This window comes from Esox lucius, chromosome 7 (genome assembly GCF_011004845.1).
Source record: "Esox lucius isolate fEsoLuc1 chromosome 7, fEsoLuc1.pri, whole genome shotgun sequence".
Taxonomy (NCBI): domain Eukaryota; kingdom Metazoa; phylum Chordata; class Actinopteri; order Esociformes; family Esocidae; genus Esox; species Esox lucius.
The window spans coordinates 45,664,747-45,682,818 of NC_047575.1; the positions used below are offsets into that span (position 1 = coordinate 45,664,747).

Sequence of the window (18,072 nt, forward strand, 5' to 3'; positions counted from 1 at the left end):
CCACTAATAGAATACAGGAGGAGGAGGGGGAGGTCAGTCTATGTTCTACCACTAATAGAATACAAGATGAGGGGTAGGTCAGTCTATGTTCTACCACTAATAGAATACAGGAGGAGGAGGGGCAGGTCAGTCTATGTTCTACCACTAATAGAATACAGGGCATTATTATAATGGCAGCACCACTACAGCAAGCCTAAACAATGTCAAGGCGATTGTTAAAGACAGGTGGGACTGACAGGCAGATGGGACATACTGTACATTCAAACAGACTGGCATATAGACAGAGGAGACCGACAGACAGCGAAACACAGGGAGACAGTGACTCTGACTGATATACTGTAGACTGGCTGCAAGACAGACAGACAGAGAGACAGACAGCCTGAGAGACAGACAGCCTTACAGTAGAGGAGTGAGAGGGTGCCTACCGTGCTCCAGGTATGACGGCGTACCTTCCGAGGGGTCCAGCCGACGGGCGCGCCGGCCATGTTTGGAGTTGTTGTGGACAAACATGTTGTCCGAGACTGCCAGGACATGACCGTCCACACTGACCGTCGTAGACATCACCACCTGGAGTTCAAGACACAGGGGTCAAAGTTTAGGACGTGACCACAAAAACAATCTCCATGGTATGCAGAACTACAATCACAGCCCATGGAGAAGGTAACTCATGGCAGCATTCCTGGAATGTTGACATACGTCCTGAAACTACGCATTATCAATAAGAACCTATTATCAATAAGAACCCATCATCAATAAGGACCTATTATCAATAAGAACCCATTATCAATAAGAACCTATTATCAATAAGAACTTATTATCAATAAGAACCCATCATCAATAAGGACCTATTATCAATAAGAACCCATTATCAATAAGAACCTATTATCAATAAGAACTTATTATCAATAAGAACCCATCATCAATAAGAAACTATAATTAATACGAATCTATTATCAATAAAAACCCATTATCAATAAGAAACTATTATAAGAACATGTTATCAATAAGAAACTATCATCAATAAGTAACGGTTATCAGTAAGAAACTATTATCAAGAAGAAACTGTTATCAATAAGAAACTATTATCAAGAAGAAACTGTTATCAATAAGAAACTATTATCAGTTAGAAACTATCATCAATAAGAAACTGTTATCAGTCAGAAACTGTTATCAGTCAGAAACTGTTATCAGTCAGAAACTGTTATCAGTCAGAAACTGTTATCAGTCAGAAACTGTTATCAAGAAGAAACTGTTATCAAGAAGAAACTGTTTTCAATCAGGAACTAATATAAATCAGAAACTATTTTCACTAAGAAATAATTAATAATGTGTGTGTGTGTGTATACACGTGTGTGTGTGTGTGTATACATGTGTGTGTGTGTATACATGTGTGTGTGTGTGTGTGTGTCTTCCACTCTTCCCTTTGGACCCAAGACCACTGGCTGATAGACTGACAAGCAGATTATTTTAATGAAAAGCGGCCCTCACTCCAGTGCCCAGACACAAAAGGAGGCAGCAAATGGGTTAGTTGTAGTACCAGGACGCGCTGAGCTTCATTACTGGGCCTGTAGGAGCCGGGCCGGGCCGGGCCATGGAGACTACCCTGACGCTCAACAGAGCCTCTCATTTAAACTGTTCCGCAGCTTCAAGAGACTTGGCAACCCCAGCTCCAGCCTCACAGAGACAGACACACGTATTCTCTTCCAGCAGCAACGCAGCCCTGCCTCTCTCCTTCCATCTCTCTCCCCCCTCTCTCTCCCCCCTCTCTCTTCCTCTCTCTCCCCTCTCCCTCCCTCTCTCTCTCCCTTTGGTCCGCTCACAATTTGAGGGTCTTACGTGGTTCTTAGTGATTCTCAGTCCTCAGGAATGTCAGAGGCAATGCTGAGAACACAAGGAACATGTTCACACCTCTTTTCTGTGAGAATTAAGAAACAGTGGGACAGAGAGAGGTAGAGGGAATGAGAGAGAGTGAGAGAGAGAGAGAGAGAAAGAGAGAGAGAGAGAGAGAGAGAGAGGGGTGAGAGAGTGAGAGGGGGAACGAGAGCAAGACAGCCCATTTCTGAGGAGTTGGTGTTGTGTTGAACGTCAGTAATGGGCGCAGTGTCTGCCTGTCTCCTGTCTGTCTGTCTGCCTGTCTCCTGTCTGTCTGCCTGTCTACTGTCTGTCTGCCTGTCTCATGTCTGTCTGTCTGTCTCCTGTCTGCCTGCCTGTCTCCTGTCTGTCTGTCTCCTGTCTGCCTGCCTGTCTCCTGTCTGTCTGTCTGCCTGTCTCCTGTCTGTCTGCCTGTCTCCTGTCTGTCTGTCTCCTGTCTGCCTGCCTGTCTCCTGTCTGTCTGTCTGCCTGTCTCCTGTCTGTCTGCCTGTCTCCTGTCTGTCTGTCTCCTGTCTGTCTGCCTGTCTCCTGTCTGTCTGTCTCCTGTCTGTCTGCCTGTCTGTCTGCCTGTCTGTCTGTCTCATGTCTGTCTGTCCGTCTCCTGTCTGTCTGCCTGTCTCCTGTCTGTCTGCCTGTCTCCTGTCTGTCTGTCTCCTGTCTGTCTGCCTGTCTCCTGTCTGTCTGTCTCCTGTCTGTCTGCCTGTCTGCCTGTCTGTCTGTCTCATGTCTGTCTGTCCGTCTCCTGTCTGTCTGCCTGTCTCCTGTCTGTCTGTCTCCTGTCTGCCTCCCTGTCTCCTGTCTGTCTGTCTGCCTGTCTCCTGTCTTTCTGCCTGTCTCCTGTCTGTCTGTCTGCCTGTCTCTTGTCTGTCTACCTCCTGTGTGTCTGTCTTCCTGTCGTCCTGCCGGCGGAGGCTCCTCCACACTAAGCTGGCCTATGGCACACAGAGTAACGGATGGGCCTGGCTGGTAATTAAGCCCAATGAAACACAGGCCTGTCCACAGAAGCTCCAGTACAATAGCAGCCAACCCTTACAATCAAGGAGCCACAGACAGTGACGACACAGGAGCCTGTCCAATCACAGACAGTGACGACACAGGAGCCTGTCCAATCACAGACAGTGACGACACAGGAGCCTGTCCAATCACAGACAGTGACGACACAGGAGCCTGTCCAATCACAGACAGTGATGACGCAGGAGCCTGTCCAATCACAGACAGTGACGACACAGGAGCCTGTCCAATTACAGACAGTGACGACACAGGAGCCTGTCCAATCACAGACAGTGACGACAAAGGGGCCTGTCCAATCACAGACTGTGACGACACAGGAGCCTGTCCAATCACAGACAATGATGACACAGGAGCCTGTCCAATCACAGACAGTGACGACACAGGAGCCTGTCCAATCACAGACAGGAGTAGAGGCTACATAACTGTTTTAACACTGAGGGAGACTCATACACATGGCAAAACGCAAACTTTCCAAAACACACACACCGAAACCCAAATGTACACACACACACACAAACACACACACACACACACACACACACACAAACAGAGGCACGTGTGTGTTTATAATAAATCTGTCAACAGAACTGGGCTCTAGTTTATCTCCACATGGTCTCAAGTGCTCACTTCCTAATTCTACTCTGGCTTTTAAAGATAAGGAAATAGATTTGCAGCCTTATCTGTAGCCTGCATCCCCTCGCATCTTTCTGCACTCGTTCTTTTAACCCCCCGACTAAAATAACAAGAGTGTAGTGGATTGGTTATGTGGGAGAAAGAGACACATATTAAAGGAAAGAAGGAAGAGAGAGTGAGAGAGTGAGAGAGTGAGAGAGTGAGAGATGAGGGGGAAAAAAATTACAAGGGAAAAGATAGACAGAGAGGTGGTTGGTTTTCAGGCCTGTCCGTGTTGTCCCAATTAAGGAGTCTGAGAGGAGGGGTCAAGGTGTGGAGGGGTGGAGGGTTGTAGGGTTAAAGGAGTGGAGAGTTGGAGGGCTGGAGGGATGGAGGGGTGGAGGGGTGGAGGGGTGGAGGGGTGGAGGGGTCAAGGGGTGGAGAATTGGAGGGCTGGAGGGCTGGAGGGATGGAGGGGTGGAGGGGTGGAGGGGTGGAAGAGTGGAGGGTGGAGGGTTGGAGGGGTGGATGGTGGAGGGGTGGAGGGGTGGAGGGGTGGAGGGGTCAAGGGGTGGAGAATTGGAGGGCTGGAGGGATGGAGGGGTGGAGGGGTGGAGGGGTGGAAGAGTGGAGGGTGGAGGGTTGGAGGGGTGGATGGTGGAGGGGTGGAGGTGGAGGGGTGGAGGGGTGGAGGGATGGAGGGGTGGAGGGGTGGAGGGTGGAGGGGTGGAGGGTTGGAAGAGTGGAGGATTGGAAGGGTGGAGGGTGGAGGGGTGGAGGGGTGGAGGGGTGGATGGTGGGGGAAGATAAGAGCAGGGAAGAACTTGGCAATCTAACCCTGCTGTCAGTGTCCAAAACGTCTCTTTGACCTTCTAGCCTCTCAATAACGACACTGAACCAGAAGCACACACACAGACACAAACTAAACACTACCCACAAACCAACTAAACACTAACTACACACTAAGTACACACTATCAAACAGTAGTCACAAACCAACTACAAATTACTCACTAACTACACACTATCAAACACTAAGCACAAACCAACTACACAGTAACTACACACTATCAAACACTAAGCACAAACCAACTACAAATTACACAGTAACTACACACTATCAAACACTAATCACAAACCAACTACACAGTAACTACACACTATCAAACACTAATCACAAACCAACTACACAGTAACTACACACTATCAAACCATAGACACACCCCAACTACAAATTACACACTAACTACACACTATCAAACACTAACCACAAACCAACTACACAGTAAATACACACTAACTACACATTATCAAACAGTAGACACAAACCAACTACAAATTACACACTAACTACACACTATCAAACACTAACCACAAATCAACTACACAGTAACTACACACTATCAAACCATAGACACACCCCAACTACAAATTACACACTAACTACACACTATCAAACACTAACCACAAACCAACTACACAGTAAATACACACTAACTACACATTATCAAACACTAAGCACAAACCAACTACACGGTAACTACACACTATCAAACGCTAACCACAAACCAACTACACAGTAACTACACACTATCAAACACAAACCACAAACCAACTACACAGTAACTACACACTAAGCACAAACCAACTACAAATTACCCACTAACTACACCCTTTTCAATCCTAACCACAAACCATTTACACAGTAACTACACACTATCAAATACTAACCACAAACCAACTCCACATCAACTACACACTAACTACACACTATCAAACAGTAGATACAAACCAACTACAAATTACACACTAACTACTCACTATCAAACACAAACCAACTACACGGTAATTACACACTAACTTCACACTATCAAACACTAACCACAAACCAACTGCGAAGTAATTACACACTAACTACAGACTATCAAACAGTAGACACAAACCAACTACAAATTACACACTAACTACACACTATCAAACACAAACCACAAACCAACTACACGGTAATTACATACTAACTTCACACTATCAAACACTAACCACAAAAGAAATCCAAAGTAATTACACATTAACTACACACCATCAGACACTAACCACAAATCAACTACAAAGTAATTACACACAAAAAACACACTAACTAACCACTAACCACAAACCAACTACGAAGTCATTAAACAGTAACTACACACTAACTACAGCAACTACCAACCGACTACAAAGTACCAACACAGTAACTACACACTATCAAACACTAAACGCATAACTAACTACACACTACACACTGACTAAACACTAACTACACAATAAGGGAGGTGATCCTTGATTACTAGGAGGTGATACTGCGTGACTAGGAGGAGGTGATACTGGGTTACTAGGAGGAGGGAGGTGATACTGGGTTACTAGGAGGTGATTCTGCATGACTAGGAGAAGGTGATACTGGGTTACTAGGAGGAGGAGGTGATACTGGGTTACTAGGAGGAGGGAGGTGATACTGGGTGACCAGGAGGAGGTGATACTGCGTGACTAGGAGGAGGGGATACTGGGTTACTAGGAGGAGGGAGGTGATACTGGGTGACTAGGAGGAGGGAGGTGATACTGCGTGACTAGGAGGAGGGGATACTGGGTTACTAGGAGGAGGGAGGTGATACTGGGTTACTAGGAGGAGGAGGTGATACTGGGTTACTAGGAGGAGGGAGGTGATACTGGGTTACTAGGAGGAGGAGGGGTGTGAGCGTCTGTGTGTGTATGTATGTGTGTGTGTATATGTCTCTGTGTGTGTGAGTGTATGTGTGTGTATGTATGTATTTGTGCGTATGTGTGTAAATGTCTGTGTGTGTGTTTGTGTGTGTGTGTATATGTCTGTGTGTGTATATATGTCTGTGTGTGTGCATGTGTGTGCAAACGTGTGTGTGCATGTGTGTGTTAATCATCTATGCTTTGTTTAATGATGAACAGGGAACAATATAAATGTCTCTAAGAGAGACAGAGAAAACAGAGGGATGAGGTGAGAGGCAGCAGAGGAGAGGAAGGAGAAGAGGAGGCGAATGTAAAACAATAATGTTATTTCTTAACCTGGAAGCGCCGCATGTCTCGTGGGTTTCCAGCATTCTTCAGACAGTTCTGGTTGCATTTCAGGAAAAACTTCAGGAAGAACCTGCAGAAATCACAGAAGAAGAGACAGTCAGACAGACTGACACACAGACCAACAGTCAGACCGACAGACAGACAGGCCGACAGACCAACAGTCAGGCCGACAGACAGACAGGCCGACAGACCAACAATCAGGCCGACAGACAGACAGACCAACAGTCAGGCCGACAGACAGACAGGCTGACAGACAAACAGTCAGGCCGACAGACAGACCGACAGACAGACAGGCCGACAGACCAACAGACAGACCGACAGACAGGCTGACAGACAGACCGAAAGACAGGCCGACAGGCCGACAGACAGGCCGACAGACCGACAGACAGGCCAACAGGCTGACAGACAGAACGACAGACAGGCTGACAGACAGGCTTAGTGACATAAAGAGCTTGTTTAGTAATGACTGCGTTTCTGTCAGCATTCAGCAGCCGGGCAGTTTCTACACTGACTGTCTCGTTACAGAGAGACATTCACACAACACACACACACACAGATTGTTTCACACTGGTTTTGGCTTTGAATGTGTGTGTGTGTGTGTGTGTGTGCGCGCGTGCCTGAGCACATGCATGCGTACACTGAATGTGTGTGTATTTAAATGTGTATCAGCATGTGTTTATGTGCTGTCAACAGCTCGTCATTTAAAGGGGAGGCCCATGAAGGTCACGAACACAGGAACCCCCCCCCCCCAACTATGACCTTTAAGCATCCTGAAGAATCTACGTCCTCAAACACTACACACTACACACATACAAAGACACACAGACACAAAGACACACAGACACAGCAACAGGCAGAGTGGTGAAATGTGGAGCAGGTCCATCTGTTGCCGGGCAGAGACGGTTTTGACAGCCCACTGATCCACGGCCTTATGTGGCCATGTCTCTCATAGAGAGTCGCCTGGGACCAGCCAGCCCGGCCCAGCCAAAACACACGCACGCACACACGCAGGCACACACACACACACTTATCTTTCCAAAAGCTCTCCATCCTCTACATACATGTGTCCTCCAGCCTACGTGACATTGTGCAAAATAACAGTCGATGGTTGTCATGTCAACAGCAGATGGGTGATAAACCCACAAACAAGTCTTCCCAGGTTGTGTTTTGGTGTGCACCAGCTGGCCAGCCTGGCAGTGGCCACGCACACACACACGCGAGCACGCACGCACGCACACACACCCACACACACACACACACCACACGGTAAGATGCTAGGCTGGGATACAGTGTGATCCGGCGTGTGTAAATGTCAACACATTCCAGTGGACATGGGGAAACTAGCGGTGCCTGAGGACAGGGTTGAGCCAGCCAAGCTATGCTAACACAACAGGAGGACGCGGCTAAATTAACACACTTGTCCATACCACAGGATCAATGTGTCAACATGGCATTCTGGGACGCACTTTCAATGTGCTTTCAGCATGGCTTTACAGACCTAATTAGTCCCCCACTCTGTCTCCATTTCTCTACATACTCCTTGTTATCCTTCACTTGACTCCCCTCTGGTTTTATTTCTACAGCTTCCTCCTCGTCCCTCCTCTTCCCTCTTCTCCTCTTCTCCTCTCCTTCCCTTACTTCTTTGACCTCCCCTTACCTCTCCTATCTTCTTTGCTCCTCCCCTTCCTGCTCATCTCCCTTCCTCTCTCCTCCTCTCTCCGCCCCCTTCCCCGCCTCCTTTCCCCTCTCCTCCACGCCTCTCATATCTCCTCCCCTCTCCTAATCTCCCCTCACCTCTCCTCTCTTTTCCTGTCTCCTCTCTTCTCCTCTCCCCACACCCCTTCACTCCGCTCACCTCCTCTCCACACCCCTCCCCTCTCCTCCCCGCTCTTCTCCTCTCCTCTCCACTCTCCCCTCGCCTCCCCACCCGCACCACGGCAGAAATATTCTCTGTGTGTGTCTCGGTGAAGCTACAGGCCCGTACAGTGACAGGCTCCTTCCAGTAGCATCCATGCAGATCACCCTGACTGGGCTGAACAGAGCACAAGACTTCATTAACTTCTTTTCTTCATCAGCCAGTAGAGCATTGAACAGCAGCCCAGCCAGCTCAGCCTAGTTAATTACCCAGAGACGGTGGGGTGGCTGTGACCCTGGGGTGACAGGGCGTATCAACGTGTCGTGACCCCGCGACCCCTACTCCAATTGGCTGGCAGCTCCTCATAACCTCAATACAACCTGTCAACATCACACTGTCTGCACTCCCATAAAAGCCTCTGGCTCTCACACACTGCTGTTGCTGCCTGAGAAGATCACACACACAAACTTTCCTCACATCATATTCCTCTCCTAGACATTCCACTGCTTGTCAAGTTGAGTCATGTGGTCTGCCTGCCTCCGCGTCTCTCTACATGTCTTCTATGTGTCTCTACGTGTCTCTCTGCGTGAGTCTCTCTATGTGTCTCTATGTGTCTCTACATGTCTCTCTGTGTGAGTCTCTCTGTGTGAGTCTCTTTATGTGTCTCTACTTGTCTCTCTGTGTGAGTCTCTCTCTACGTGTCTCTATGTGTCTCTACTTGTCTCTCTGTGTGAGTCTCTCTCTCTCTATGTGTCTCTATGTGTCTCTATGTGTCTCTACTTGTCTCTCTGTGTGAGTCTCTCTCTCTCTATGTGTCTCTATGTGTCTCTATGTGTCTCTACATGTCTCTCTGTGTCTCTCTGTGTGAGTCTCTCTCTCTCTATGTGTCTCTATGTGTCTCTACGTGTCTCTCTGTGTGAGTCTCTCTCTCTCTCTCTAAGTCTCTCTGCTTGTCTCACTGCATGTCTCTGTCTCCCTCTGTATGTATTCCTGTTTCTCTCTCTCATTTTCTCTCTCTGCCTCTTTGTCTTTCTTTCTCTCTCTGTCTCTATATCTGTGTCTCTGTCTCCTTCTATGTCTTTCTCTCTGTCTGAGGGATAGCGTTACCACAGAGAGGAGTCAGTAATTGAGTTGTTGTGCCTGTCATCCCCACTCCCTAAACCAGACCAGAGAACAGCTGTGTCTCTCCATCAGAGGTGACAGCTCAATACTTACAGCTCTGATCTACCACTATTTAGATCTACTGTTAAAATACTACACTATTTAGATCTACTTTTAGAATACTACACTATATAGATCTACTGTTAAAATACTACACTATTTAGATCTACTGTTAAAATACTACACAATTTAGATCTACTGTTAGAATACTACACTATATAGATCTACTGTTAGAATACTACACTATTCAGATCTACTGTTAGAATACTACACTATATAGATCTACTGATAGAATACTACACTATATAGATATAATGTTAAAATACTACACTATTTAGATCTAATGTTAAAATACTACACTATTTAGATCTAATGTTAAAATACTACACTATTTAGATCTACTGTTAGAATACAACACTATATAGATCTACTGTTAAAATACTACACTATTTAGATCTACTGTTAAAATACTACACTATTTAGATCTAATGTTAAAATACTACACTATTTAGATCTAATGTTAAAATACTACACTATTTAGATCTACTGTTAAAATACTACACTATTCAGATCTACTGTTAGAATACTACACTATATAGATATACTGTTAGAATACTACACTATATAGATATAATGTTAAAATACTACATTATTTAGATCTAATGTTAAAATACTACACTATTTAGATCTACTGTTAGAATACTACACTATATAGATCTACTGTTAGAATACTACACTATTCAGATCTACTGTTAGAATACTACACTATATAGATCTACTGTTAGAATACTACACTATATAGATATAATGTTAAAATACTACACTATTTAGATCTAATGTTAAAATACTACACTATTTAGATCTAATGTTAAAATACTACACTATTTAGATCTACTGTTAGAATACAACACTATATAGATCTACTGTTAAAATACTACACTATTTAGATCTACTGTTAGAATACTACACTATATAGATCTATTGTTAAAATACTACACTATATAGATCTACTGTTAGAATACAACGCTATATAGATCTAATGTTAAAATACTACACTATATGGATCTACTGTTAAAATACTACACTATATAGATCTACTGTTAGAATACAACACTATATAGATCTACTGTTAAAATACTACACTATATAGATCTACTGTTAAAATACTCCACCATACACAGGCCTACTGTTATAATAAAATACTTTAAAGAGACCTGGGTTTAAAATACTCCACAGTTTTGCTCTATGACTACACAGACCTATTAGATTGATGACTCTACACCAGGACCTCCCTGTCCATACAGATGTTGTATCTTAATTAGAGCCAGCCAGCTACAGCAGGAAAACAATCCAGTACAGCAACAAGACATGGTGAATATTAACGTGGATTCTAACGAACAGTGTTTTGTAAAGTAGGCGTCGAGGTGTTCATTTAGTTGGCCCCTTCGGGCTCCGGAGCCCCGGCGCACAGCAGCTACGAGAGCATTCAGTAGGATCCCTGTCCAGCGTGATGTGTCACTGATGCTGACTCAGGCTGGACAGATGAGTCCTGTTGCAAAGATAAACCACCAGCCGCCTTCCAGCTCTGCCACAGTGTCAATAATCTCCTCCCCCAGCTCTATCCACGACACTGCTGTTGGTATCCCTTTCTGCCTCTTTTTCCTCCTCTGTCGCTCTCTCCCTCCATGCCTCTCCCTCCCTCCCACACTCTCTTTCTCTCTCTGCACCAGTCCTCCAGCTGTCTGAAACTGTCAGTGAGAGAGTGAAAGAGAGAGGGAAAGAAAGAAAGAGAGAGAGGGGGGGGGAGGGAGGGAGAAAGTGCGGGCAGTACTCCAGATCCAGGCTTAACCTCGTGGGTGTCACCACAGCTTCATGTTCAGCCCCTTTAAATCCCCAAAGCAAACTGCCACGTCTCTACTGGCTTTAGACAGACTGCTACTGCCTGACTGGTAAACGCGCACACGCACGCACACACACACACACGCACACACACACAGAGACAGAGATCTCCGGAGGTTGTCCCTTCATTTTCTATGTCCCCTAAGGTGTGCCAGCGTCCTGTCTACATGTTTGACCCATTGGCCTGACAAGCTCCATTCCCAAGGTGTAGAGTCCTCCATGCAGGGGTTCAACCAGACCAGGGCTAATGGAGAACCGAGGCAAACAGCACCACACACCGCCCGACACACGCTGGCAGGCCAACGTACACACGCACACACACGCACACGCACACACACACACACACACACACACACACACACACACACACACCTTATGCTTTCATAATTGATAGGCCAGTGCTGTCACACATCGTTAAGAGCCCTCCAATTAAACAAGGCAATTATGAGAGTGGCGGGGTGACCGTGGCGGGGGGGGGGGGGGTTGAGGAGAGGGATTAGGGGATGGGGGGGGGGGCGGGGTCGGCGGGGGGGTAGTTGTAGAGGAAGAGACGCTCTCTTCTCCACTCCCCACGTATCATGTAAGACTCATAACAGCACGACCGACCTTTTCCTCCGTCGAAAAGGATTACACACAAAGAGCTGACCTGACACCTGATCCACTCTTCACTCAGAGAGGAGGGGACGGGGGAGCGATGAGAGAGAGACCCAAGAGAGGGAGAGAGAGGGGGGGAGAGGGAAAAGGGGAAAGGGTGAACTAAAGTAAAAGGGGAAAGTGGGTAGGGGGGTGGCTGATGGAGGGAGAGTGTTCCTCTAGTCTCAACCTACTAAACAAACAGGAAGAGTTGTTTTTCTCACTACAGGAAGAGTTGTTTTTCTCACTACAGGAAGAGTTGTTTTTCTCACTACAGGAAGAGTTGTTTTTCTCACTACAGGAATAGTTGTTTTTCTCACTACAGGAAGAGGTGTTTTTCTCACTACAGGAAGATGTGTTTTTCTCACTACAAGAAGCAGTGTATCTCTAATTTCAGGAAGCTGAGTTTCTCACTACAGGAAGCTGGATTTTCTTACTACAGGAAGCTGTGTTATCTGAGATGTTTGTCTGCTACAGGCTAAGACTGTGAATGTGTGTGTGTGTGTGTGTTTGCTTGTGTGTGTCTGTGTGTGTGTGTGTGAGTGTGTGTGTGTGTGAGTGTGTGTGAGTGTGTGTGAGTGTGTGTGTGTGGACAGACCGACAGACAGTGTGGTCTCAGAGACGAACAGGAGGGGTTAACGTAATCCTAGGACACTGACCTGTGACCCCAGTGTCAGGGGGTCACATCTGCACAGCAATCTGGCTCCATGGAAACGCCCTTCACTATGGCCCCACATACCCCCACGACCTCACCCATGTGCTCTCACTCACAAACACACACACGCTCGCGCACACGTTCAAACACACATTCACAGACCTCTGCCCTGCCCGTTCCAGTAAAACACCCTAAACTCGGACATAAATTAGATATTTGTGAGTACCTTGTGCTCCAGTAGTGCGAGGAAACTGTCCTAATTGGCCATTTAAACTGAGGTTATCTGTGCAGTTCCGCTTCGGTCTCTCAACTCCATTTGTTTACACGTCAGAAACGAACTGAGCTGAGTGAAGTGTTTTGCTCCCGTTCAGATCATTTCTGACATTTTCTTTCTCAGCTGTCTGTTTTGGCGTTTGGTCCCGGATGATGAGGTCCGCGTCGTCCCTCTGACGGGTTTCCCTGGGCCATCCGGAGAATGCTACAGCGGTCATTAGCATAGGCTAACAAGTCTGGGGCTGCTGTGTGTTTCACACCCTCACACACACAAACACACGTTACCGTTACAATACAAACCAGAGGGGGAAGGAGTCGTGGTAACTCCTGGTAAACTGGTTTTGCTACTTAATGCAAAACAGCAGCCATTACTGCATTTGCCATCTAGTTGTGTGGTGTTAGCCGCAGCGTCGCTAAATGAGAGCTAGCGAGCAGTGCAGAGACATCCATTATTCAGGGGCTGAGATGGCAATTATGGCTCTGAGCACAACCAACATTAATATTTTATGAAGGCTAACGCAGACCTCAGAGTGAATCAGAGGGAGGGAGGGAGGGAGGGAGGGAGGGAGGGGGGAGGTTTGGCGATGGGGGAGAAAGAGGAGCAAAGGAGGGAGGGAGGGAGAGGTTTGGCGATGGGGAGAGAGAGGAGCAGGTGAGATGGGGTGGGTTGAGCATCCCATCTTATTTCTTCTTTCTGCCCTCTCTCTTGTTTTCAGCCATTGATCTGTCTCTACCCCTTCCACCTCCCTCCACCTCCCTCCACCTCCCTCCACCTCCCTCCACCCCTCTGTTACCAAAGGGTTAGAGTTTCAGGAAGGATGCATCCACATACTTTACTGCAGCTATCTATCTGTCTGCCTACAAGTCTCTCTGTCTGTCTGCCTCCAAGACTCTCTGTTTGTCTGCCTCCCTGTCTGTCTGTCGGTCTGCCTCCCTGTCTGTCTGTCTGTCTGCCAGTCGTGTTCAACCAGACTCACTCCCATTCGTATCAACAGGCACCCAATGCTCATAATACATTTACAACATGCATATTAAACACAGAGATGTTGTGGTCCAGCGATGCAAATAATGTATTGCCTCATGTAAATCAACATTAACTCCTCATCGCATGAGTGCATTTTCCTGGACTGACATCCACACAGCCTGACTGACTGGCTGACCGACTGGATGACTGACTGGCTGACCGACAAGCTAGCTGACCGACTGGGTGACTGACTGGGTGACTGGCTGGCTGACTAACTGGCTGACTGGCTGACAGACTGGCTGACTGATACACTGTATGGAGGTTGCATTCATCAGACTGTCCTTCTGTCAACATCTCCAGACAGGTTTGGAAACACAACAATGCAAGGGACAAGACAACCTGAATCGTGCGTGTGTGGTTGGTTGTGTATTTATGTGTGTGTGTGTGTGTGTGTGTGCGTGTGTGTGTGCGTGTGTGGTTGGTTGTGTATTTATGTGTGTGTGTGTGTGTGCGTGCGTGTGTGATTGGTTGTGTATTTATGTGTGTGTGTGTGTGTGTGTGTGCGTGTGTGGTTGGTTGTGTATTTATGTGTGTGTGTGTGTTTGACAATGTATTTGTGTGTGTGTGTGTGTGTGTATGTCTGTGTGTTATTTGTTGTGTATTTATGTGTGTGTGTGTGTGTGTATTACACTATCCATTCATCTTTTCTTCTACTCTCATACTGAGCCTTCTTTCCAGAGCCAGAAAAACACACCACTGTCTGTCTGCCAGGGTAGAAAAATGACAACCATCTTCACTGACTGAGCTTTTTATCTGTGTTTTTTCTCTCGCTCCCACTCTCTCTCTCTCAAGCTGAGAAATTAAAATAAAAAAATGAAGAATCATTGTAAGGTAAAATGAGCAATTCTGCCTCACCATTAGAAACAAACAGTTGTTTTATCCAAGTTAAAAGATGGAACACATCATCTAAATGTCCTTTCAAGTTACTGCATATTTTCCTCTTGCTCCTTGTTTCCATGTTAGTATCTAGCACAGTCAAATGTGTAGTTGAATCTTAGTAACCAAACAAATAGCAGTTTAGTGTTATTCTCTAACAGAGAATATCCAGATCCAGAGTGTTAATACCTGACTGCCACTGCAGCAACAAAGTAATCTGGTATGTTGTTCTGCAGTCAGTAATAAACACTTCCTGTTTCCTGTTTACACTATCTCTGTCTCTTTTTCCGTTGCCCTCTCAACTCAGATTCGCGGAGCGATGGGACCAGGCCTTCTGCTAGTCGACCCGTAATGAACGCTGAGGGAATGTTGATACAATGTTGACGCATGGAGCGATGATGGCCATTCAAAGCGGACACTCCTGCCGCATGGCTGCTGGGCGCGGGACACTGATGGCTGTGTCACTCAATCTAGACCTGATGGCCAAGTGGACTGATTTAATATGGTATCGCACATACACATGAACCCCACTTAGCCATAAACAAACACACACACACACACATCGAGTAAATAAGACTAGAGAGGAAGAGAGAGAATAAGGAGGGCAGAAGAAAAGAAGGGAGTTGAAGCAGAAGAAGTCTTCAGAGGGGTAGAGACAGAGAGAGGGGTATTTTACATAATCACACTTCATATTCAGCCTGGTAATTGATAGCTCCTCCACAGCACAGAGACAGGAAAACAAAAACAGCAGCTGTCAATCAAACCCAGGCCCCCAGGAGACATGATAATGATGATGAGGATGATGATGATGAGGATGATGATGATGATGGCTCAGCTGCCTATTATTACCAGCGCTGTTTAATACTCATTGTTATTAGTAATACTAGTTGTGGTAACACCAAGTTAGTAGTGGTAGTACCTCTAGTTGAATATGTGGGAATATATTGTGTTTGCCTGAAGTAGCACGTGTGAGCTGTGGTGTACGGTATACACCTTCAGCTGTGGAGTAGAGTATACACCTTCAGCTGTGGAGTAGAGTATACACCTTCAGCTGTGGAGTAGAGTATACACCTTCAGCTGTGGAGTAGAGTATACACCTTCAGCTATGGAGCAGGGTATACACCTTCAGCTGTGGAGTAGAGTATACACCTTCAGCTGTGGAGTAGGGTATACACCTTCAGCTGTGGAGTAGGGTATACACCTTCAGCTGTGGAGTAGGGTATACACCTTCAGCTGTGGAGTAGAGTATACACCTTCAGCTGTGGAGTAGGGTATACACCTTCAGCTGTGGAGTAGGGTTTACACCTTCAGCTGTGGAGTAGGGTATACACCTTCAGCTGTGGAGTAGAGTATACACCAGCTGTGGAGTAGAGTATACACCAGCTGTGGAGTAGAGTATACACCATTCTAAAGTACTTTCAGCTCCATCAACAAAATCAGGGACAAAATGTTGTTAGAAAACAACTAAAACCATCTCCCATCTACTGTCACCAACAACATCACCTCTTCAATGGAGAGCCCCATGTTAGTTACCAGGTCAACAACATTGTCAGGGACTTCATACACCTTCCAGGTCAGTGGTTTACATATATTGTTATGTAATTGAAATTGTTTTCAAAACAATTTATTTAGTTCAAATTGGCTCTATGTTACTGTATTTTACACACAGAGGTGTGTGTGTGTGCTTGCATAGTAAAGATGGGAGCAATCTGGGCTAATTGCCTTTGCTCAGGGACAGAAAGACAGATTATTTCACCTTGTTGGCTCTGGCACTTGATCTAGCTTTTGGTCACTAAAACAACCTTCTAGGCACTATGTACTTTCCCTTCATGTCTGTCCACCCTAATTGAACAGCACACTGAGAATCAGTCACATTTGAAATGGCAACACAGAGGAAGAGGGAGGAGGAGTTCGCTGATGGGAGGGCAGAAGAAGAGGGGGAGGAAGAGGAAGAAGAAAATCACTGAGGGGAGGGCAGAAGAAGAGGGAAGAAGAGGGAGGAGTAGATCACTGAGGGGAGGGCAGAAGAAGGGTTTCTCTGGTGTACATTTTAGAGGCTGAAGGCAAACACGTGAATAATAGATGAGAAAGAGAGATTGATTTTGAGGGACGAGGCTGGGAGGATGAGGTAGAACACACAGGGGCAAGCAGGCTTGGGGATTATTAGCCCTGGGCCGACGCCCACCACACACAGAGAGATCGGCTCACACACACACATACACACACACACCTCGTCAGCAGTGATGAAACCATACAGGGCAACAGGGACTGAAGACCAACAGACTGGCAGATAAAATACTGCTGTTACCTGTCTCTCTCTCTCCTGTATCTCGCTCGCTCACCTGTCTCTCTTGTCTGTCTCTCTCTCCTGTCTCTCTCTCCCCTGTGTCTCTCTTTCCTGTCTCTCTCTCTTCTGTCTCTGTCTCTGTCCTGTCTCTCTGCCCTGTCCTTCTCTCTCTGCCATGTCTGTCTCTCTCCTGTCTCTTTGTCTCTGTCCTGTCTCTCTGCCCTGTCTCTCTGCCCTTCTCTCTCTGCCCTGTCTCTCTGCCCTGTCTCTCTGCCCTGTCCTTCTCTATCCACCCAGTCTTTCTCCCTGTCCTGACTTTCTCTCTGTCCTGTCTCTCTGCCCTGTCCTTCTCTCTCTGCCATGTCTCTCTTTCTCTCCTGTCTCTCTCTCTTCTGTCTCTTTGTCTCTGTCCTGTCGCTCTGCCCTGTCTCTCTCCATCTCTATTTACCCAGTCTTTCTCCCTGTCCTGACTTTCTCTCTGTCATGTTTCTCTCTCCTGTTCTGTCTGTCTCTCTCTTACCTGTCGCTGTCTCCATCCTGTCTTTCTCTGTCTTGTCTCTCTCTGTCCTGTCTCTCTCTGTTTCCTGTTTCTCTCTCTTTTGGTTGGCCTTAAAGAGGCAGCAGGAAGGGTTAAATCTATTAGCACAACATTTCATTAACATACACATGGACTGCTTCCTATATTATAATAAATTAATTGTGCCTTGTCCCACAGTGTGTGTGTGTGTGTGTCCGTGTGTGTGTGTGTGTGTCTGTGTGTGTGTATCCCCGTGTGTCTGTGTGTCTGTGTGTCTATGTGCGTGCATGAGCTCTTCCTTTGTCAAGGTCCTT

At 46.5% G+C, this 18,072-nt stretch overlaps 1 protein-coding gene across 14 annotated transcripts in view; it reads right to left on the reverse strand.

The window, feature by feature from the left end:
- Positions 1-18,072, reverse strand: part of LOC105011268 (transcription factor COE1-A) — a 144,047-nt gene that overhangs the window by 49,771 nt on the left and 76,204 nt on the right. For 8 of the 14 annotated variants that reach the window (XM_010871175.5, XM_010871170.5, XM_010871164.5 and 5 more), the window contains exons 7-8: positions 6,567-6,648; positions 426-567 (exon numbers count right to left, since the gene is read on the reverse strand). In XM_010871175.5, coding sequence (XP_010869477.3) covers positions 426-567; positions 6,567-6,648 — 224 coding nt within the window. The remainder of the gene's footprint in view (positions 1-425; positions 568-6,566; positions 6,649-18,072) is intronic. The other 6 variants (XM_020048558.3, XM_010871173.5, XM_010871167.5 and 3 more) reach the window with 1 other exon arrangement.